Source organism: Sitophilus oryzae, unplaced genomic scaffold, assembly GCF_002938485.1.
Source record: "Sitophilus oryzae breed Bouriz unplaced genomic scaffold, Soryzae_2.0 scaffold_87_pilon_pilon, whole genome shotgun sequence".
Lineage (NCBI taxonomy): Eukaryota > Metazoa > Arthropoda > Insecta > Coleoptera > Curculionidae > Sitophilus > Sitophilus oryzae.
Window position 1 is genome coordinate 560256 of NW_022147505.1, and position 24179 is coordinate 584434.

The following is a 24179-nucleotide window of genomic DNA, read 5'->3' on the forward strand; positions in this document are numbered from 1 at the left end:
TCCACTTTGAAAGCAAATGTAATGTTCGATTTTCGACTTTCAATATTCAAGTGTTTAAAACAGCAAAAGTTTGACAAGGACAAGATTTTGAATGTTGTGTGTTTTGCTGGTCATTAACGTGATTAACGTTTGTTATTGTTCTGCTATTAGACAAAGAATTCTTGGACTATGACACTTTAGCGGCACAACCAGACTTGTGGCGGCAAAAATGGAAGCAGCTACTTGCAGTCGACCGACCTAAAAACGCCATCGAAACGATAATCGGAGTGTAACCAGTGTATATTTCCAAATATATACATTTTATTAATGATCCTAGAAAGTCTACCAGTGTCAACAGCTACACCAGAAAGGTCTTTTTCAACCCTAATGCCGCAACCGCACATGCGGTATTCGGCGATCTCCGATCGGGGCTTCGCCGATTTCCTATGTGTATGGATGAGGAAGTCAGAGTTCGGCGACGAGAACGAGCGCTCGTCTCTATGTTGTTGCTATCAGAGCCCGCATGTGTGGATGAAAAGGCGAAGTCCGATCACGAGCGTTCGGTAGTTGACGAGCGCTCGGAGTTCGCTAAATGTCACATGTGCGGTTGCGGCATAAGACGATTGAAGGACTTCCTACGTAACTCTACAGATCAGGAGCGATTGACAGGACTTGCTCTGTTAAACGTACATAGAGAAATAAATATCGATATCGAAGAGGTAGTCAATCGTTTTTCCAGGGAAAAGACCAGTTTATCCTTTAAGATTAATAATTTTTACCTGTTACTTTTTTAAAATTTTATTTTCAATTAAGATTTGAGTGTAGCCCAAAGCGATTTTTTTATTATGCTTTTTTCCTAGCAGCTTTTGTACCCCCCCACATCCAAGCCAACCCCCCCGAAATTTTGGTCTAGATACGGCCCTGACTTATAGGCGCTTTTCTGCCGATTCGTCCCGTCGCGTCGCGTCATCTATCGACGAGCGGGCTGAGGTTTCAGAGTATATACAGGTTGTTAACTGAATAGTTACTTATAAGGGACAGAATGGCAACACTGCTTATTGAGAACGCATGCACTTTTTTATTTTAAGATAACTATGAAACACTTTTGTAAATTTTAGTATGAAAAAATACATACCTGCAGTGTCCCAAAAATTATGTTTAATATTTTTACTAGAACCATCAGTAGCTGTTGCTAATGCATCCAAAGGATCTTGTCCGAGTGATATGCAAGCCAAATCTCTGGAATCTCTCCATGTCTTTGAAGTACTTTTTGGCTCATAGATTTTAACGGAATCAGTTTTCTTTGGTGATCTTGGAATGGTTGTAATGGTATCCTATGGAGAGAAGACTTTTAGTAAAATACTTTAATTATTGTAATGTAGGTAATATACCGTATGATCGAAAAAAAAACGGCGTCCAGTTGGCTGGAAAATGACGATTAATGACATTTCCCATATAAATTTACATATAAAATGACAGCGATCTTCATTTCATAGCCATCGTTGACGCCGTTTTTTCTCGATCATACGGTACAAGGTTATCTGGATTATTCACCTCATACGACACAGAGTACTGTATCCAAACGATTAGATTTTTAGAGATTGTGAGTAATGGGATCGATGGGGAACTACTAAAGCTACAATTTAAAACCCTTTTACAGAGTGTCCCAAATAAGTAAAAAATATCAAAGTTGTATTTTTTAAATAGAATACCCTGTATATTATTATATTTTTAGTTTCTACAATTAAAATAAAGGTAAAGATTTACCGCACTTTAATCTTACCGTTTTTGAAATATCTACGATTTTGTAAAAATGAAAATGCAGTAACAATTTTAATGCTTCACTTCTCTAAACATATTTAAGTTTTTAAAACCAAATATTGTACTGAAGTTTTTCTATTTACTAAATTTTGTGTTGCACTAATCAAAATTATACTACCTTATACAAAATGTCTAAAAAATTATATTAAGTAATTACCAGTTTTAAACGGCAATAACTTGTTTAATTTAAATGGAGCACCCTGTATATTTTATGTGTATCAGATGCACAATTTAATTGTCTATCAAATTGTATTATACCATTTTTTACCTATTTCTTCAAGTTTTCAAAGAAAATGCATTTTCTTATAATTTAGACCTCATTTACCAATATACCCATGGAATATTGACATTTTAGATATTTTTTTAAAGCAACAAATGAACAAAATGAACAGACGCTAAAAACGATAATATTATTGCTGGCCTATTTGTTTACAAAAAGAAAAATAAGTATTTAAATCTTTGTAAAAGAAGTATTCCAATATACCACCATTATTTCCGCCCAAATATTAATTAAATACATACTTAATTATGTAAGTTAATAATTGATTGTTAGTGTTAGTTAATAAATACTGATTCTCGTAAAATATACAGAGTGTTCCATTTAAATTCAACAAGTTATTGCTGCTTAAAGCTAGTAATTATTAAAAATACATTTTAGACAGTCTGTATACGGTAGTGTAATTTTTATTATTGCACAAAACACATTAACACAAAATTTAGTAACATTAACACAAAATTTAGTAAAAGAAAAACTTCATTACAATATTTAGTTTTAAAAACTTTAAGTGCTTAAAGTAGGATTAACCTTAATCAAATTTACCTTTATTTTAACCATATAAACTAAAAATGTAATAATATACAAGGTGTTCTATTTAAAAAAATACAACTTTGAGATATTTTAATAATATGGGACACTCTGTATCTTTTAGCATCACTCATAATTTCTAAAAACCATAAAAACCTAATCATTTGGCTACAATACTCCGTGTCAAACAAGGTGAATAACCCTGTATATTAAATTAAGTATACCTTTTGTATATGACTTTTTGGTTTAATTCTATAAACAATTTTATCACTTGTGTCCTCTTTTACTTCTTTAGGTTTTGATTCTGAAGGCTCAGTGATTGGTTCAGATTTAACATCAGCTGCTGTTTCATTTTCTAGAGGTTTAACTTCTGTATTTCCAATTACATCATGGCCATCAATTCCATCTTTGTTTTCCATATTATCTATATTTACTGTCTTACTGTCAACTGTATCAAAAAACTGCACTAGAGAGATTCTCCCATATTCTTTCAATCTTAATTTTTCCTGAACGCTTTTCGAAGAAACGTTGGTTAATATTAAGTAATTTAGAACTTCAGGATCGGAACACAAATCTACTAAATAACAGATGAATTTTCTTGCAAGTATTGAAACTAAGATATGGCATGGCAATGAATTCCATAGTTCTGAATTAATAAAATGTCTCAAAAGATTTATTGTAAGTTGTTGTAAGAAATAATCTTTGGGCTTTTTAATATTTAGTGTACTACATAGATGAGAATATCTAAAAAACATAAGTGAAATTCATTCTTATCATCATATGTATGTATAAATAACAAGCATTACCTGTATAAATCCTCTATTGCGCAATTATATTTTTCTCTTCTCTTAACGCTTCGTCTAAATTCTTTTAAGTGTCTCAAGAATATATTGAGTACTCCATGTAGTACTTGCTTATTATTTACTTGCAACTGAACATCAATTAAACGAGTTAATACTTCTTCCATAAATGCTCTGCTTTCATTAGGAAAATTTGAATCCTTACTTATATCGACATACCACTTAGATATAAAATATGTATCTAATTCAGAAGTTAATTTCTTAACGGAATCAATGTTTGGTTTCGGTATTGGTTTTTTCTGAGGAATAGATATTCGGACGCCAAGATACCGCATATAATCTTGAAAAAATTGGACAGGTATAGGCTCTTTATACTGTAGCAGTCTGTGTAAACCCACAAAGGTAATGCACATTGAAACAAAACATACACATAGTGAGACTGAAATAAGGGCCAGTCCACTCATTGGTAGAATAAAATTACTAAAATACACGGTAATAGGAAAAATTAATAGAAAGATTTTAAAAAGTAACGCCTTTGAAATCATCTTGATATCCAATTCTTGTATTTAAATAACTTTGACAATACTAAATACTATCACACTGATAATAATCACATCATTAACTAAACTACGATACTAATGATAGAAAGCTTTATGATAAACCAATATAATCCGTAAAAATGGCAAAGTTTTCGGCTTATCTCTGGATAAGTTTTGTATCACAGAATATACTTTTTGTATTTATTTACTTTTCAGACACTTGAATTGTCAAAAAATATATCAGCTGTTTACTGCCTAGTTTGACGCTCAATGTTGCCATATCCTGAGATCCTGAGCCAATGCCTTCTATAAAAGATCAGCCAACGGGCGGACTTTTGTTTACTTCATCAGCTGTACATACTTAGATATTGGGTTAGATTCTGTATTTATACTTTGTCGGTTAATTTTTGGTATTATTTGTTATTGTAGTGCAAAAAACTAATTATTTTGGTGTTTAAGTGACATAAAGTACTATCAGATATATGGTTACTATGATGGTCACTCTGTTTCTCATAAAAAAACACGAAATATTACACGTTTTGTTAAGTGCTTTAACCTAAAAGTGCCCATAAATTTTTATTTATCGTGATTTTTGTGTGTGTTTTTTAAGACTCTAATAATTCATCAATAAAGCTTAAGTGGAGTGTGTTTTTGGTGCTATGCCTCATCTTTGTTGTGTTCCTAGTGGAAAGGATAGTTATACTAGGCAGCCTAAAGTATCCGGAAGAGAAAGAAAAGTGGGTACGAGTTATAAATTAAGACAATTCTATTGAAAATATCTTTAATAAATTTAAAAATAATATTCTTCCAGGATGGTATTAAAGAAAACTGTCCAGTTTGAAAAGAAAATTGTCCAATTATGTTTATTTTATTCATATTGTGGAATCTCCAATCCAAGTGTTGTTGGTTCAGCTTTGATAGGTTCAAACACGTAATGGTGCGTTTAGACTTGAGCTCGCACGAGCTGAGCGTGCGCGCACGGCATTCGTTCGCGCTCTCTGCTCCGTTCAAATTAAAAACTTATTTTTCGACGAATGAAGTGATACATTTGTGCGCGCACCGCAGAGTTGTGTTGGCGAAAATAATGGACGACCGAGAAATAGTCTGCTGCAGTCATTGTTATGCACAGCTTAATTATTAAAAAGGAGAAAAATCGAAAACATCGTCGCTGGGGCAAACCCAAATTTTTAGAAATCGATATAATTTACTGCAACAACTTAGTGTCTGAGGAGGGCTATGATCAGTACAAAAACTTTACAAGAATAACCAGACCCGACTTATATACAAAATATTTATAAGAATATTTACAAAATTTAATAACACCAAAAATTACGAACAAAAGATACAAATTTTAGAATAGCAATTTCATTAATATCGACATATTCAATATTAATTTTATTTACAAGATCTTGCCATGCGTTTTTTTTTTGGTTTTTTAATAATACAAAGAATGTTTAACATCCCATAATATAGGCAACTTTTCATATTCTTCAATTAATAATAACGAAGATTCATTGATCCACTCCATAATTTTAATAAAGGAAACGAAAAAAAATCACATACGCACGCACGAACGCAGACAAAACAAATTGCCGGTGCAAATTGAGCGTTCGCGCACACATAAAATCCCTTTGAGCACGGACCAAAAACCGACACCAGACGGCTCACGTTCGCGGCTGCTCGCGCACAGTCAGATTCAGAGTGAGCGTGCGCGCACAGCCGTTTACACTTGAGCATTCGCGGAGGATCAGTGCGTGCGTGCTCAAGTCTAAACGCACCTTAAGATAAACACGTAAGTAGGTATTATGATCTAGGGAAAAATAAAGAATATATGGTGTATTAAAGATCATGAAAAAGATTATTATTTTGAGTTCAAACTTAACTGTCTTAAAGATTTTTGTAAAGACAAGAATGATAAAGTTTAAAAAAAGAATGTGTTTTTGTTTGATAATATAATGTATGTAAAGCATAACATATATTTGTTCAGTAATTTTTACTGAATAGTGTTGATTATTTATAATAGGAAATTAATATCAAATATTTAAGTGATGGCTGAATACAATATGAATAAAATAACAATAAAATTGGTATATTTGCAATACAAAATTAAGTTTTTGTTTGTTTATTTTACCTTTGTCTACAAATTGTAAAATTTTTTGACAATAAAGGCATTTATTTATTTATTTATTAGTAGATATTGAATGTTTTTTGTTAAATTAGATCGATTTTCAAACCCCAAAATTTAAAATTTATTTACATTTTACCCAATATCTTATGTACCTATACATTATTTGTATATTGTAAAACATTAGCTGCATTTGTATGGTTCATAGTTTATTTGCCAAAGTATTTATTACTATAAATAGGTATATATGTTGTAGTTATTAACTGTATATAATGTATATTTCATGTAAACTATATCATTTTTAAAATACAAACCAAAAATCTAAGGAATAATTATGTTTTCCATGTATTCTACAACATATTCATTAATCCGTAGTATCTAACTAGCGTGACGTCATAAATCTTGCCCGAAGGCTGTTCTATTAGAGACGGCATTGCCTGAGCGTTTCTTCTAAAAATAGGGGAATATCAAAAAGATTTTAAAATATCCCTTCGCCATATTGTCAAGGCATAACACATTTCACAGGACTTTTTATATCATATAAAATCAGTTATCCCAATGCGGTAAAGCAGTGATTATCATTCTTTTAAGCTATACCCCACCTTTTAAAAGGTCATAATATGCTTTTAAAATATAACGCAACATATAATACGATTTTAATACTCAACATTGATAACGATAACTGAGATTTACAGGGTGTCCCAAATTCGAGCCTCATCATTGAGATCTTTAGGAAACTAAAAGAAATTTTTAGAAAAGTTTTTTTTTACAATGTTTTCCAAAAATCTTCGGAAGTACTTGGGACACAGGTGCCATGAGAACATGCCCAACAGCAGCAATGGAGGTCATTCTAGACCTAACACCACTGCACATTGTCGTCGGTAGTTATGCCAATTCGACAATGATTAGAATGGTCATTGACGGAAACAGTACTGGAAGAATTTTCAGGTCAGGGGCTTGGAACACTCTCAAAAAGAAAATTCCACTTCTCCAACTCCCACTGCATGGATGACATATCAAAAGAATTTACAACTTTGAGAAACACCTCACTGTAGTATTGAGTAATAAAAAGGATTGGAAGAAAGAAACGCTTACTCAGCATATAAAAGACCATACCATAACGTGTGGTATACTGATGCTTCCAAAACCAACAGAGACAGGGATAGGAACATTTGGGCCAAAAACTAAATACTCTGAGCCAATAGGCATCTACCCCAGTATCGTTCAGGCAGAAATTTACGTTATCGAAAGATACGTACTATTTATCTTAGATAGGAACTATCGAAAACAGGAAATTGCCATCCTATCCGATAGTCAAGCAGGACTTAACGCGATCAAGTCAGTAACCATCAATTCGAAGTTGGTCAAAAAATGCCTAGAGAAGCTCAACAAATTAGGCAAAGAAAATAAAGTCCTCCTACTCTGGGTGCCTGCTCACCAAGGGATAGAAGGCAATGAAAAGGCAAATGATCTAACTACGAAAGGAGCGAACACTCCACTAACTGGACCAGAACCGTTCTGTTTTACAAACGGGAAGCAACTGGAAAGCGGAACTGAAGAATCTGGAAGACTCCATCCGTAACTTGGAATGGGTGTCCTCCAACGGTCTAAGACACTCGAAAAAGGTCCTCAGAACTTACGACCGATAAAAATCAAAGGTTTTCCTTGATTCAAGTAAAAACAATCTTCGGATTGTCACGGGGTTTCTAACAGGACACTGTCTCCTCAACGTACACCTCAGTAGGCTGAAACTGAGAAACAACGGCGAATGCAGATTTTGTGGGGAAAATGGGGAAACACCAGAACACCTTATCACTGAGTGCGCCGAGACGACGACCATTCGTGCCATGAACTTTGGTACGGCTGATATCGAGGATGGAGTGTCGTCTCAGATATTGGGTTTTGTTAAAACCCTGAGACTGTATGATGAGTTATAACTCGTTGTAACTCAAGAAAGGGGAACACACAATAGATCTATAAGGTCGCGGTGATTAACTGCCCTCCTAAACATTCTTCATTCATCGTATCGTCGGACAACGGATGCATGAAAATCAAGCTTAAAGACAACATTAATTTTCAGGAATAATAATGGTTCAAAATTCAAAATATCCAAAAGTAGTTGACTCCGACTTTAAATTGATCTCTGCTACGAATTCAAGGTCTGTCACTGGCGATCCTGGTCGCAATAAGTCGCAAGTTTCCTTTCTCCGACCCCGTTCGCTACGCCTCTGCTCTTTGGGTGACTGACTTGGCGGCGACCGATGCCTCTCAGTCCCGATCGCGTCGGCCTTTTCAAGCCTCTTCGGCCGATGATTTTGCCTTGTTTTTTTTTGTTTTTCCGCGAAAAAATGAAAACCGTTACGAATTTTTAAACGGTCGCTGTCCAAAATATACCTATTATTTTAAGGAACATCTGTAGGTATTTGATTGGACCAAAATTATAGAGATTTAATTTTTGGCTTCTATCTCTATTAGTTGATATGTAAGTATTATAACACTTTTCTAAATAATGGCCGAATAAACACTAAACACGCCTAATATTTATTTATTCCTTTTTCGCGGCTTTCTTACTGCAAATATGTAAATAATGTCAATATTATATTTTTCAAAAGATATATTGCATTGCAAAAAATATTGCAACTAATGGTAATGCACCTTATAATGCATCTTTATTGTAATTGATAAAAAGTAATGTGAGATTATCAAAAATCGAAGATATTTCTAAATTTTCAAAAATGTCTGTGCTAAATAGTCTTATAATAACAGGGATATTAATGGACATGGACATTTTAGCCTTATAATAATACTAGCTGAATACGGCTAACTATTTATTAGACGCATAAAAATATTTTTTACTAAAAAACTAAACTATTTGTTACACGTAAAAAACTCTTTATTTCGCGTAATAACTATTTTTTACGTGTAAAAAAGATTTCTTACGCGTAAAAAAACTATTTGTTACACGTAAAATACTATTTTATCTTACGTGTAAAATACTATTTGTTACACGTAAAAAAATATTTTTTACGCGTAAAAACTATTTTCTTAATTTTTTATTTTACGCATATAAAGTATTTTGTTACACGAAAAAAACGTAAAATATTTACGTGTAAAAACTATTTATTACTCGTAAATAACTATTTGTAACACGTAAAATACTATTTGTTACGCGTAAAATACTATTTTATTATTTTTTTTTATTTTACGCGTATAAATCTATTTGTTACATGTAGAAAACTTTCTTTATTTGTAAAAAACTATTTGTTACACGTAAGTAAGTTTCAGTAAATAGTGAAATTAAATAGAGAGCGTTATATATTTTTGAGAAGTTCATGGTAAGTCAGATCATATAATTTATAAATATACAGGGTGTTCCAGTCAAGAAAACATAATTTTAGTACATATCTTTAAAAATATTATTTTCGTAGAATAACACACTACGCCACTGTATTCTACGTAAAAAGTTCTACAATAAACAGTTTTCACCTTCTCGATAGCTTTAACAATAACAGAGATACAGAGGGTGTCCCATATTGCAAAATGTTCAAAAAGACCCTGTAGCTCAGAAAGGAAGAAGGGCTATGATAATTTTGTTTACGGCATCTTCCGTTTGACAAAAAAGTGGGGCAGGTTTGTGCAAACTGCATCCTCCTATCTTTATTAATAACGGAGATACAGAATGATTTGTGAAGGTGAATGTGGCTGGAGGCTAGGGCTTTGAGCATCCGGAACTTGAGAGGAGATCGCCTGGCTCAGTTTTGCACTGAACAACAACTTACCATCGTTAATACATTTTTCAAGCAGCCTCCTCGTCGTCTCTACACTTGGAGGTCGCCGGCGGACTGTGATGAGCATCTAATTAGGAATCAAATTGATTTCATACTGATAAACAAGGAGCACAAAAAGGCGGTAAAGTCATTTAAAACGTACCCCGGTGCTGACGTAAACAGCGATCACAACCCGGTGGTGATGGATCTAAAGGTGAGGCGCTTCATACATGCGAGACCAACTAAGACACCGAAACGCATAGATATCAGACAACTCAAAGAACCCCTAAAAAAAGCAATCACTAGTCATACGCTAGAGAGGAGAATACAAACTAACATCGAACTGGGAGCACCAGTCAGCGAAGTGGAGGAAAAATGGAAAATTGTGCGAAATGCGCTTCTTCAGACACAAACAGAAGACATTGGCTTTAACAACCACATAAAAAGAAAACCTTGGATGACCAACGAGATCCTAAAAATCATGCAACAGAGAAGGGAACAGAAAACAAAGAATAAGCTTAGATACCAAGAGCTCCATAGAATAGTAAGAAGAAAATGCAGGGAAGCAAAAGAACAGTGGTTAGCGGAGAGGTGCAGTGAAATAGAGCAGCTTCAAAAGAAGTATGACTTGTTTAATATGCACAAAAAGATCAAAGAAGTGACTTGGAAACATCAAAAAAGACACAGCGGACAACTGCGCGACACCCAAAATCAAATCCTCGTGGGCCCTGAGGAAAAGCTGAAACAATGGAAGGATTATGTGGAAAACCTCTTTCGTGATAATAGGCCAAATCAGAGCCCACAGGCAAGCCACATCAATGAGGCGAGCCCTGTTATCACCAAGGACGAGGTACAGCATGCCATTAATCTACAAAAGGATGGTAAAGCAGTAGGACCGGATGAAATCCACGCGGAAACACTAAAACTCCTCACCTATCAAGACGGTGCTGGGCTAACTTACCTAACAGACTTGTTTAACGACATATACAGTTCCGGTAAAATACCATCAGATTGGCTCAAGTCAACTTTTGTTACCCTGCCTAAGAAGGCCCACGCATCCCGGTGTGACGACTATCGAATGATAAGCTTAATGTCTCATGTGCTAAAGATCTTTCTACGAATCATACACACGCGTATCATACACACGCGTCTCACAATGTACCGTTTGTGTCCGGGAAGGGTTCATAGTTTCATAGTTGTCGATTTTCGAAAGAAATCAGTACATGTATATTATTTCGTATATGTTTCATTTTATTGATTTTATGGAAAGCACTGTTCATTAAAATGTTGTATCCTATGTTATAGGGCCTTGTTTCTCTCTACAATTTCCTGCCTCACAATGTACCGTTTGTGCAGGGGAAGGGATCATAATTTCATAGTTGTCGATTTTCGAAAGAAATCAGTACCTACTTTGAAAAACAATAGTGTTTATAAGTTAGCTACTCTTTTTTTCTACCTCTATTGCAAAATTTAAGAGACAACCCTTGGATTACTAAAATATCAGAGCAAGTCGAAGCATAAAAGGAGACACAATCGGTGTGTATATCTATAGCAAACGATTTGTATCTAGGTAAAGGTTATTCCTATCGATCGGGTGATATTGACCGTTGAGTGACTGATAAATTTTCATTCTTTCTGACACACACACACACGCGCGCGGTCGACGCTATCGATAAAAATAAATAACAACGCCTATGCTGCCGGCCTACGGATGTTGCGACAATACTCGGAATCTTTGCACAAAAAAAAGAACTTGATCGATCGACGGCACGCACTAGCGTTTTTCTCGGCACGATTGCGACATTCACTTTCGGTTTAACAGAGGCTTCAAGAATAGTTACGTTTGTACATACGAGGGTATATAGGTAGCTTCAAGAATTCCTCAAGATGAAAATGACAGGATGGGTCAACAAAAGGTTATTAATGTTTAGAAACGGAACCAAGAAACAACCTGACTCATCTCCATCAAAGGGCAAGAGAGGGAGCGAGAACCTCTTCTCCGTCAGGGAGAGAAAAAAGCCAGGATGGAAAGCCGTCCAACACCCGGAGGCAAGCAGGGACGTATCACCAGCTTTGCCGCTATTGCTGGACAAGTGAAAATGGCGGTGCTGCCAAAGGATTTCCCAGAGGTTGCTCCAGGTGGATGACACTTCTTATGGGAGAACTGGCAATGGTACAAAACTTGACTACAAGCGATTTTCTAGGAATCTTCCTTACTGATAAATTATTGACAAGAGTGACAGATAAAACCGACGTTCTTTCAGTATTACAGTTCGCCTCTTTTTCTTTCTAAAGTGTGCGTTGAAAGGAGACAAAAACAAATTTTGGTAACCCATAATTTGTTATTCGAACACCACTTTTTCTCCTTGTCGGGTCGTTGACGTTGACTTGTCGCCATTTTATTCGTTTTGTTTACACGCTGCAGTTTGCTTTGCAAATTTAATACATAAATTATTTAGGCAGATATAGGTTTTTGATAAAACTCCTCGGACTAACGTGTAGGTAAGTGTTGATAAATATATTTTTTTTTATCTTAACATGCTCATTGTCATTCTCCTGATTTACGTGACAGAAAAGGATCATCAAATCATACGTCGACTTGACGGGTACGTCACCGCAAATCGCTCCGCCCACTCATTTTATTGGCTACTTGCAAATTGTCGAATTTTTATTGATGGGACGCGTCGTCTAATTTTTACGAAAAACATCGAGAGAATATCGTTTCCCCTCTCACGGATACCCCGTAGCCACAGAACGGACAGACGTACTGTATCTGTGTCGCTGTGTTCTGCTTTAATCCGACCTCACACGGCAACGGCAATGCGGTTGCAGTGTGCGGTCTGTCGTTGCAGTCGGTCGTTGCGGTCATATTCGGAATCATACCTTTACACTCCCTTTTGGTAATCCATTTTAAAATAGAATATTACACTTTTTTGTGTTTCTTCTTCACTGCAAGAAGAACCGACTTTCAGATCAATTTTATTTTCAGAAGCTATACGGATCGTATTTTTGGAAGACATGTACAATGGTGAATTAATGGGTATAATTTGTTTAAATGTCTGACCAATTTAAACTACCATTTTTTTATTGCATATCCTTTCTAAGCCAAGAAACGTAGTCAGGATCTATGATTATTATTTATGTGTCTGTCAGCTTTGAACAAAAGCCGTTTTTTTTTAAGGAGAAACGGAGTGATCTTTATTTTGCCTGTAAATTACGTAATTTAAGTAAAAGGCATAAAATTTGAGCTTCAAAATTTTAGTCGTGTGCTAAGCTTAAGACAATGAACACTGGTATTTAAAAATCAAACAAAAGTAGGTTCTTTGTTTTCTGAAAAGGCTTTCATATTTATTCTTTTTTGTTTACATCCCGATCTTTTTGACTGCTTATTTTTTAATACTTACCAAAATTTTCGGTTTTGTAATTTTTGAAGCGCTAAGAACATATTCGATGCTTTGTTGTATTTTTATTTATACCATTTAAGTGAATTGTTAATGACATTCTAATTTTAACTTTCTTAATTTTAATTGTTCTCATAATGGTTCTTAGTTTTTTGTATTTATGTAGTTTCCATGAAGTTAGAGACAATAAGTATCTACTATTCTATATATAATATATTATAAGTTATTTGACTTTTTAGCTTCTAATATATAATACCATCATCAAGAGTATAACCACGTACAGCTGTGAAGTGTGGCCAATTAAGGAAACAACAAAACGAATGCTGGAAGCTACAGAGATGGATTTTTGGAGAAAATCAGCAGGCAAATCAAGACTCGAGCGAATAACTAATTAACGCATAAGAGAGATTATGGAAGTTAAACATACGATAGCGGACAAGATAAAGAACAGTCAGCTCATATGGTACGTGCATGTCCAAAGAATGGCAGAAATAAGAATCCCAAAGCAAATTTTAAACTGGAAACCTGCAGGAAGAAGAAAACCGGGTAGACCGAGAAGAAGTTGGCAGGAAGGGATTGACACGTTTATGGAGGAAAGATCTCTCGGAGACGGTGCATGGAGAGACAGACAGGCATGGAGAGATGGCATCGGAAGACGTAGAACGTTTTAAACCGATTAATATATATATATAGCTTCTTTTAAAATGAAATCGTAACAATGCTATAAAAATCTGAGAAGTACTACTGAAATTTGTAGCGGAATTCAATTACCTTGACAGTTTGATTTCGGAAAAGGCCAATATCGACTCTGAAATTCAGCACATAATTAGCAGCTGGATATTGTTAAATTGCCGGAAGTTTGTAACAACCAGTGAAATAGTTTAACAAAACAAGGAATTTAAAATCTACTTTGTCATTCAGACGCATTTTTCCTCCATAGTTTACTTTTAGATTCATCTCAGTAACTTTAGCTTTAAAGAAGACGATTTACTACAGCAATTTAGAATGAAATTTATGTCTTTGCTTTTGGTCCTCGTCGGTACAAAGGGGAGCGGGGGGCACGTTGTTACAATTTTTAGATATTTCTCAATATGACAAAAGCTATTAAATAATTTATACATTTGATTGCTTTTATCGTTAGTATGTCTATTTAGCTATTAATTTATGATTGAAAGGTTATTAAAATTTATGTAATTTTTTCACATGAACAATTTAACCAAAAGCGTCGATTGTAACAACTTACCCCCGATTTTGGGCTAGTTCTTACAGCTTCGGGACACGATGTTACGGTAGATACATAAAAAAAATCATCAATAATAAATCATTTTTTATTATTTCAAAGCGTTATAAACAAAAGATCTCACTTAAAACAGTCTTTAACATTTATGATAAATTATAATATCTACAGCATCGAGGAAAAGATCCGTGTATTTCATTCTGGAAAACACGAACATCGGCGGAACTGAATTTCCAGCAGCATTTATGGGTTATGCAAGTATTATAAGTATTCCTCTTTCGGCAGATCGCATAGACCTATTTTTGACCACGGACAGCAACTATTTTTTAGGCTTCTGTACCTTTGTGACACCTGTTTCGTCAACGTTCCAAATGCGCGAAGCAGTGAATTCATATTTTTGGAGTAAGCCTTGCAGATTGTCAAAAAATCTTTAACGTTAGTTCTGTTGAACGACGTTGCTCTACTCAAAGATGTAGCTTCTGGTGTTCATAGAGATAGTTGAGGATTTCTATCCAGAAATCTTTTAAACCTGTCCGGCCCAGTCATATTATTTTTAAGCCAGGTGGGGAGGGAATATTTGTTAATTCGAGTTTTACAGCACATTAGTAAGCTAGTTTTCGGACTTCTGTTGGTAGTAATCCAAAATATATTTCTAGACTTTTGAGTAGATAAGAAGCGAATTTATGTTCTGTTTCTTGTGAGAATACCAATCTAGGTTTAACGTAACCCAATGAACAAGATTCGTTGTTTTTGTTTTCATCGGATACAAATTAAACATTTCGCTTGATTTACGAATGTCCGTTTTATTTTGCAGTACTTCTGCTGCAGCAGATTCATAGACTTCTAGATTAGTTGTACCTCTTTCTGTTTTTCTTTTATAGTTTCTCATTCTGAAAAAAAAGGATATTTCTAATTTTTAAAATATGAAGACGAACGGTACAAGGCATGGTATTTTTTTGTTACATGTAACAACTTACCCCAAAAAATTGTAACTACCTGCCCCATGGCACGTTTTTAAATATAAATTGGAGTCAGCATTAATGGATCTCGATAGTAGAAAAAAAAAAATTGCAAATTAAAGGTAGATGTATTATGAACGTTCAAGGTTAAAATTTTTGAGGAAATAAAAAATACAGTCATCAGAAATCAAAAATTTCGTAAAGGATTTGTTTACTTACTTGGTTCAAATCGAGACACATGCACAGAACTTAGCAGCTTGGCGCTTTGCGGGTCACTAATTTTTTTTATGTAATGCACGATGTTATAAGAAAACAAATGAGTCCACTCATGTCCACCAAAGAGTTTAAAATCTCGGTAAAAGCGGCGTGTAACTTCTTACCCGTGTAACAACGTGCCCCCCGCTCCCCTACTCCTATAAAATAGTGATTATTGTTTTTTTAAATGTCACTGGTATTGAAAAGACATATTATTATTTTTTCGCAGTTACTCTAGCATGTTCCATTAAAGCAAAAATGGCCTATACAGCTTCTGAACTTTAGCCCACTTTTACTAGAGTAACTGCCAACAAATGTGACATTACAAAAACAACAACCAGTATTTCATAGGTCTGTGGTTTTAGTTCTTTTTTTATACAAGACGATAAAATGGTATTTTATCGTCGACCGAAAAGATGAATTCACGAGCGATGAAATCGCGAGTGAATTAATTTCGAGACACGATAATGCAATTTTATCGTCGTGTATAAAACATTATTTTTTCCATAGCGAGTTACTTTTTAAAAAATATTCAGAAATTATTATTTCAAGGAATTTATTACGAGTAGAAAAAATATTGTGCTGGGTTGGCGTTGGTTTCTATGTAATTTGACAAATAAGTAAAGCTGTCTCCATAGACTAATGTCACGTACTAGAGATAGATTGGACACTGATATAAAACAAATAGATCCGTCATTTAGAGCCACCTGGTGATCCGGAAGAAACTAATGGAGAGTTTTGGCATAACATAATTTTAGCGTTTCGTTACTTATTAACGCTCATTAAAACGGTAACGTTATTCGAGCGCAAAATTATTCCTTGTAAAATATAAAATAATAAATATAGACTTTTTTACTGCCATTTTATGTTTTATTAGATCATTAGAAGTGTAACATAATTAAAACAAAATTAAAATTATGAATACATACATTAAGCAGTGCGCACCAACAATAGATCACATAGCGCCTATTTTTTTGATTTAGCAACTAAATTATAATATAGTAAAAATATTATAGACTATTAATTAACAGTTACTAAAAATAGGTACTGTATATTACCAACTATGTACTTACTTATTTATGATTAAACTATTTTTTATTTGGCTCATAAATTTATCATTTCTAAAATGTCAAAATGACTTTATAATAAAAAAGTTTAGTATCTAACACGAAAATGATGATCGACTGTAAATATCAGAATGCACAAACTCATAAAAACACAAACTATAAACACAAATCACTGAAATCACTAAACTTTCCGACAAATCAGGAATATTTGAATTAATAATTTTTTAAATAATGATTTAAAAATAACTTGACGGATCACCAACATTTTGTCAACTAGACAAAACTAGACCATAGACAGTAGTTAACCATAGATAAAAGAAAATAATCTTCTATTAAGATAGATATGAAACTTAATAGTAAAATTTTGGGTCAAAGCGCCCCTCCGTGGTCTTAGTAGAGACTACGTTTAACCCAGCGCCTTAGCCTTTTCTGCTGTAAATATTTTTTATGTTTATATTTGATTTCAAAGGATTTAGTTTTAAAGTTACACTGATATATTAGTATATCACAGTAACTTCAATAAAAAATAAGAATATATATATATATATATATATATATATATATATATATATATATATATATATATATATATATATATATATATATATATATATATATATATATATATATATATATATATATATATATATATATATATATATATATATATATATATATATATATATATATATATATATTACAGTTTATTAAATATAAATTTTGACTACAAGGTAGAAAGTAAATCTTATAACTAACTTATACTTATAAGTATACCATTTTTACAGTTATACAGTTAATAAATAATAAAACTATTTCTGACTATGATATTTAAAATTTAGATAGATAGAATATTAAAAAACATACCGGTATTTGTAGACGCAGGCCCAAATTCAATAAAAACCAACATTTTTCATGCGAAAATCGGGCTTTTTTCACAGAAAAGGTATTTTTTGATTTATCAACAATCATTGTCAAGTTGACAATATACAGGGTGTTTTCTAATTAGTCTAAAAAATTGTGGTGTGATTCCTCATGTGTTCTTAAAACAATTTTTATATAACCATTAGGTCTAAAGTACTTCCTTTCTGATTTACAGGGTGTTAAAAATTTAAAAAAATCGATATTTTGCTTAAAATAAATGGTACACTACTGCTTTTTTAAAGAAAATATATTTTTTCTTGACTGGCCATCCTTTTTCAACAAAATTGATCTTTTGGTTTTTCTTGTTCATTAAACGGTTGCCGAGAAAAAAATAAATATACTTATTAAGAGCCCGCCTTAAGCCGTTTTCTAACGATTTTTTATTTTTTAGATTAATTAGGAAACACCCTGTATATGCATATCACAGGCAACCAAATAAACTAGTAACCTCTAAAAATTATTTTTCCTACCACTAGCGACATACCGTGTTTTTAGTGAGTACTAAATTATTTTATCAAAATTTCACCATATAAGTTTCCAGGCAATGGTAGTTAATATAGAGACTGTCATGTCATCTTCATATATAAATTAGAAACATGTACTTTAATGTCTTTTGCGCCGTCTGGCGATGCGGAAGAAACTAAATTTGTAGTTGTATAAAATTACCATTGAGTGTCTAGGGCATGGCTGTCTCTTTAGTTGTCAGTTTTGTGTCAATATTTTTTAATTCTCTTTCGTGTCGATTGCTGATTGAATTGGAGCCAGAAATGGCTCAAAACGAAATAAGTAGATTACCAACGCCATATCCAAACTACTTCCATTTAAATCCCGAATAACTTATGAAAAGGAATACAATAATTTTCAAAAATGGAAGCAATTAAAAAACGTGCGAGAAGAAATAAAGTTTTTAACCTATCCTCGCTGTTAAAGTATCATTTAATCTACCCTTGCGGTTAAAGTACTATTTTATCTACTATTTTTGATAGATATAAGGCAATTTTAACAGTTGCTATGAAAAAAAACAAAATTGGTTTTCAAAAGACACTGCAAAATTCTAATGAATATTAAATTTGGTCTATTAGGTTTATAAAACACACACACTGCATATTTTAATTTTTCTATATCTTGTTGAGATATAAACAAAGCCTGCCATTTTCTCAAAAAGATTGCTTAATGAACTTTTTTCAACTTATGTACTCTACCTAGTTCATAATAAGTAAACACATCTTTTCTGCAAATTGTATGCTTACCATAATATCATGTACCATCACTACGCGACCTTGAAGTACTAGCAAGAGTACTGGAAGAAGAAAGTCAAACATTAGTTACCTAGCGAGATATATTATTAAGAGCAATAACAAAACGATCGTAAAATTTCAAAGTACCGGGTTTCCTGTCGCATTATTACCTGTTTCGCTGATTCCTTCGCGGCTCGGTGTCAATGTATTTGTTATTATGCTATTAGCAACGGTGTGCAATCATCGCTACTACCGGTGTTACTCTTCATTATGGCGCTGGCACTGCAGACCGATTTTTTACCGGTTCGCTTTTTTTGCTCTGCGCCGCGCATTTAATTCGAATGGCTCGGCATTCTGCCATCGGTACTGATTAATTATGATGAGTTGGAGTCAATTTTGTAGGTATATTGTTTGTAGATTGCCATGGATGTGATTGAAATTCTTAGATCCATTTTTTTTTCAGTTAGGGAAGCATGTTTTTTTTCAATTTGTATGGTTTTGTACTCCATATCATTATTTTCAGCTTATTCAGCCATTTCCAATTATGCTGTAGCCTCCCTCACATATTTAGATTCTATCGTTGTAGTTGGGCCCATTGTTGTTTATTGTTGGCAATGTGTACCCAAGTTATCCCTGAAAATTTCCTAATAACATGGTCCCATTTCAAGTTTGGTTTTCTTCTAGGTCCCTTAATTCCTCGTGGGCACCATGCTGTAATTTTTGTGGTCCATCTGTTATTTCTTCCATCTGTTGTTTCTTCGACCTTCTTGCCAGGTGTCCTGCCCATTGCCATTTGATTGATTTGACTCTGTGGCTGACGTCTATTACCTGGGTCTTTCGTCGTATCCATTCTATTCTTTTAATATCTTTTTTGTTTTTCCCAGCAAAGTTCGTTCCATTGAGCGGTATGCGAACCGCAGTTTCAAGATTTCATATGCATAGGTCATAACTGGTAGTACACATTGGTCGAATGTTTTCGTCTTTAATTAGGTTGCATTTTCGATTTGAATATGATCGAATTTATTTCATAGTATTCCATGCTAACTTAATTCTTCTGTTGATTTCTTGTAGTAGAGATCCCGAGCTGTGTACTAGTTGTCCCAAATATATATATTCTTCTACTATTTCTAGTGCTGTATTGTTTATTAAAATGTCTTTTCTGTCTACCATTTCGTTGTATATTACTTTAGTTTTTGCTAAATTCATTTAGGGATCTAATTTATTGCTGGCTGTATTTAGTTTGCTAATTTGTATTTTCAGTTTTTCAGGACTAATGGCAATTAGGACTATGTCATCGGCGAATCTTAGATTGTTAAGATATTCTCCATCTATTTTTAATCCTTTCAGCTGACGGAAGATTTCTTCTAATGTTGCTGTAAACAGCTTTGGGGATATCGCGTCTTCCGGTCGTACTCCTTTGCCAGTTGGGAACTCTGGGGTTGTTTTATATATCATTACTCTTGCTTTGGCTTCTTTGTATATATTGGCGAGAGTTTCTATATAAGACTTGTTTCGTTAGAGCTTCTATTATTGCTGGTCCAGTTAGTGGAGCGTTCGTTCCTTTTCTAGCTAGATCTTTTGCTTTTTCATTACTTTCCATCCCTTGGTGTGCTGGCACCCAGAGTAGGAAGACTTTATTTTCATTGCCTAATTTGTTCAGCGTATTTCAATATTCTTTGACTAACCTCAAATTGATGGTTACTAAGTTGATCGCTCTTAAGTCTAATAATTAGTAATCTATATAACTTAGAATTCTATCGGAAAGTTGCTGAGATAGGCGCCCATTGGTTCAGAGTATTTAGTTTTCGTCCCAAATACTTCTATCCCTGTTTCTGTATTAGTTTTGGAAACATCGGTATACCACGTTATGGTATGGTCTTTTAACTGCTGAGCAAACATTCATCTCTTCCAATATTTTTTGTTGCTCAATACTACAGAGAGGTGTTTCTCAAAGTTGTACATTTTTGGCATCCACTGGGAGTTGGAGGAGTAGAATTTTCTTTTTGAGGGTGTTTCAAGCTCCTGAAATGACAATTCTCCCAATACTGTTTCCGTCAGTGATCATTCTAGTAATTGTCGCACTGGTATACCTATACAGTGGTGTTAAGTTAGGTTTGGTTTGTGATCTAACACATGGTGCAGATGTCAGCCTCTGTACTTTGCACAGGTTTTGCATTGCTGTACGTTGCTTTAGTTTTATGTACCAAACTGCTTCTTAAGTATAATGTTTTTCTATCATACCATGGTCGACACCATAGCTGACGCCTTAACTTTAATTGTAGACGTAACCTTCTCGACGTCGGCGAACTGTGATTACTAATTTTAAGAACTAATTATATTTGTAATTGCTAATTGCGAATGAGGCTTTATTAGGTAATTTTAAATTTATGACACATATCTTCATCACAATGTAAAAACGACAATAATTGAAACGTGTTATTATCATTATCATCATTTTCAGCTTATTCAACCATTTCCAATTATGGTGTAGCCTTCTTCAACTACTCTTTTTGTAGTTGGGCCCATTGTTGTCTATGGCGGGCCCAAGTTATTCTTGCTAATTTCATGATTCCATTTCAGGTTCGATTCAGGTCTAGGTCTCTAAATTCCTTGTGGGTACTATGCTCTAAATTTGTGTGGTTCCTCCGTTCTTCTTTCCAGGTGTCCTGACAATTGCCATTTGAGGGATTTGATTCTGTGGATGACATCTATTATCTATACCTTTTACGGTATCTCTTAGTTCTTCTTCTTCGGGTTCCATCTCCTAATGGAGGTTGGAAATCATCATGGCAATTCTAACTTTGTTAACGGCTGCTCTGAATAACTGGTTTGAAGTCATTCCAAACCATTCTCTCAAATTCTTGAGCCATGATGTTCTTCTTCTTCCTTGGCTCCTTCTACCCTTTATCTTTCCTTCTATTATTTTCTGCAGCAGGGCATATTTAGGTCCTCTTATTATGTGTCCAAAGTACTCAAGTTTTCTCTTTTTAAGGGTGTTAATCAACTCTTCGTCCTTCTGAATTCTGCGTCGCAGTTCTACATTTGTAACTTTGTTAGTCCATTCAATCCTCAGCATACGCCGATAACACCATCTTTCGAATGCCCAAAGCTTCTCCATTTCGGCCTTTTTAAGTGTCCAAGCCTCTGAACCATAGAGTTGCAAATATGTAACCTCTTAGCATTCTTAATCTAAGTTTTAAGTTGATGTCTCCACTGCAGAGACATTTTTTGAGTTTTACAAAGGATGTTCTGGCTATTTCTATTCGAGCTTTAATTTCTGCTGATTTATCCAAGTTTTCGGTCAACCAACTGCCTAGATATTTATATTTTTGTACTCTCTCCATAGGTGTATCATCTATAAGAACATTGCCTTGGACATCTTCTCTCTTAGTGTTATCATAAATTTAGTTTTTTTAGGGTTCATTTTCAGGCCATAGACTCTACGCGTGTTGTTTAGTCTTTGTAGAAGTGTTTGCAGACCTTCCACGTTGTGTGCTATCAGGACGGTATCGTCCGCGAACCGCATATTATTTAAGACCTGCCCATCTCTTAGTTATTCCCAGCATATTTCGTTCCATTGAGCGTTGTGAGACCTGCAGTTTCCTTATGATGTCCGTTTTAAGTGTCCAGGTTTGGCATGTAGAGGTCATGACTGGTAGTACACATTGTCTTCTTTAGATAGAGTGGCATTCTAAATTTGAATATGAATGAGTTTCTTCCACAAGTACTCATGCTAACTTAATTCCTTTGTTGATTTCTGGAAGTAGAGATCCCGAGCTGTGTATTAGTTGTTCCAAATATATAATATATTCTTTTACTATTTCCAGTGTTGTGTTATTTATTAGAATGTCTTTTCTTTCCACTAGTTCGTTGTACATTACTTTAGTTTTTGCTAAATTTATTTTGAGACCCACTTTGTTGCTGACTATTTACTTTATCAATTTGTACTTTAGGATTTGCCAATAGTTCTTCAGGACTATTGACTAAAAGATTGATTAAAATTGATGGACGCCAGAAGAGAATTAAAGAACAAAAACGAGCAGGCATACAGATATATAACCAGGACAATAGAGGATAAGATAAGGCAGGCAAAAGAGCAGTGGTTAAATGCACAATGCAAAGAAATTGAAGAGAGCTGCAAAACCAACATAAGGACAGAGAGCTTCACGAGAAAATACGTGAAGCCGCAGGCCTCTGGAACCTCAAGCAAGTGTCCCTAATAACAAACAAAAATAATGAACTCGAATTAGACCCTGACAAACAAAAACTTATCTGGGAAAAATACCCGAAGGACTTGTTCGGAGACGAACGAACCCCTGCAGGGCCAGTCCTCAAAAAAGAAAACCACCTAAGGATTCTCACGTCCGAAGTATCCCGGGCAATCGCCGAAATCAAAAATAACAAGGCGAAGACTCTACCGTAGCAGAGCAATTCCAGAACCTCAGCGAAGAAGCAATGGAAAAACTTACTCACCTGATAAACGCCATCTACGAAAGCGGTATCCTACCCCAGGACTGGCTGACTTCTACGTTCGTACCTCTTCCAAAGAAAAATAAAGCAAGGAAGCGGGACCATCTGCCTTATGAGTCATGCTGCTAAGATAATGATGAGGATCATTTTTAATCGGATACTCTCCAAGTGCGACAACTACCTAAGGAGGTAAAGAAGGATCTTTATGTCTGCTTCGTAGACTACAAGAAGGCTTTCGACCGCATACAACATGAAAAACTAATAGGCATCCTCCAGGAAATCGGAGTAGATAACCATGACATCATTGTAATTCGTAATATATACTGGATCCATAAGGGATGCGTCCGAACATCAACTGGAAACACCTCTTATGTAGAGATCCAAAGAGGGGTACGTCAAGGCTGCCTCCTCTCCCCATTGTTATTTAATGTGTACTCGGAGTACATAATCAAACAATCGTTGGAAGATCGAGCTGAAGGAGCTAAACTAAATGGAATAGTAATTAACAACCTCCGTTACGCAGATGACACCGTAGTGATCGGACAGTCTAAAGAACAGCTACAGACTCTGATGAACATTCTAACAGAGCACAGTACCAGAATGGGTTTGGAGGTAAACGCATCTAAGACCAAAACTATGGTGTTTTCTCGGACCACTCAAGATCACCCTCAATTGGACATTGTTGTTAATAACACCACTTTACATAATGTACAAAAGTACTGTTATCTGAGCAGAGAAATAAACAGTCAGCTCGACCACTTTATATAGATTAAAAGGAGAATAGAAATCGCTTGT

At 34.5% G+C, this 24179-nt stretch overlaps 1 protein-coding gene across 2 annotated transcripts in view; it reads right to left on the reverse strand.

The window, feature by feature from the left end:
• Positions 1-4154, reverse strand: part of LOC115890525 — a 52756-nt gene extending 48602 nt beyond the window's left edge. For both annotated transcript variants that reach the window (XM_030910769.1, XM_030910770.1), the window contains exons 1-3: positions 3412-4154; positions 2830-3349; positions 1115-1313 (exon numbers count right to left, since the gene is read on the reverse strand). In XM_030910769.1, the coding sequence (XP_030766629.1) occupies positions 1115-1313; positions 2830-3349; positions 3412-3950 (1258 nt within the window). In that variant the 5' untranslated portion in view covers positions 3951-4154. The remainder of the gene's footprint in view (positions 1-1114; positions 1314-2829; positions 3350-3411) is intronic.
• Positions 4155-24179: the final 20025 nt, after the last annotated feature.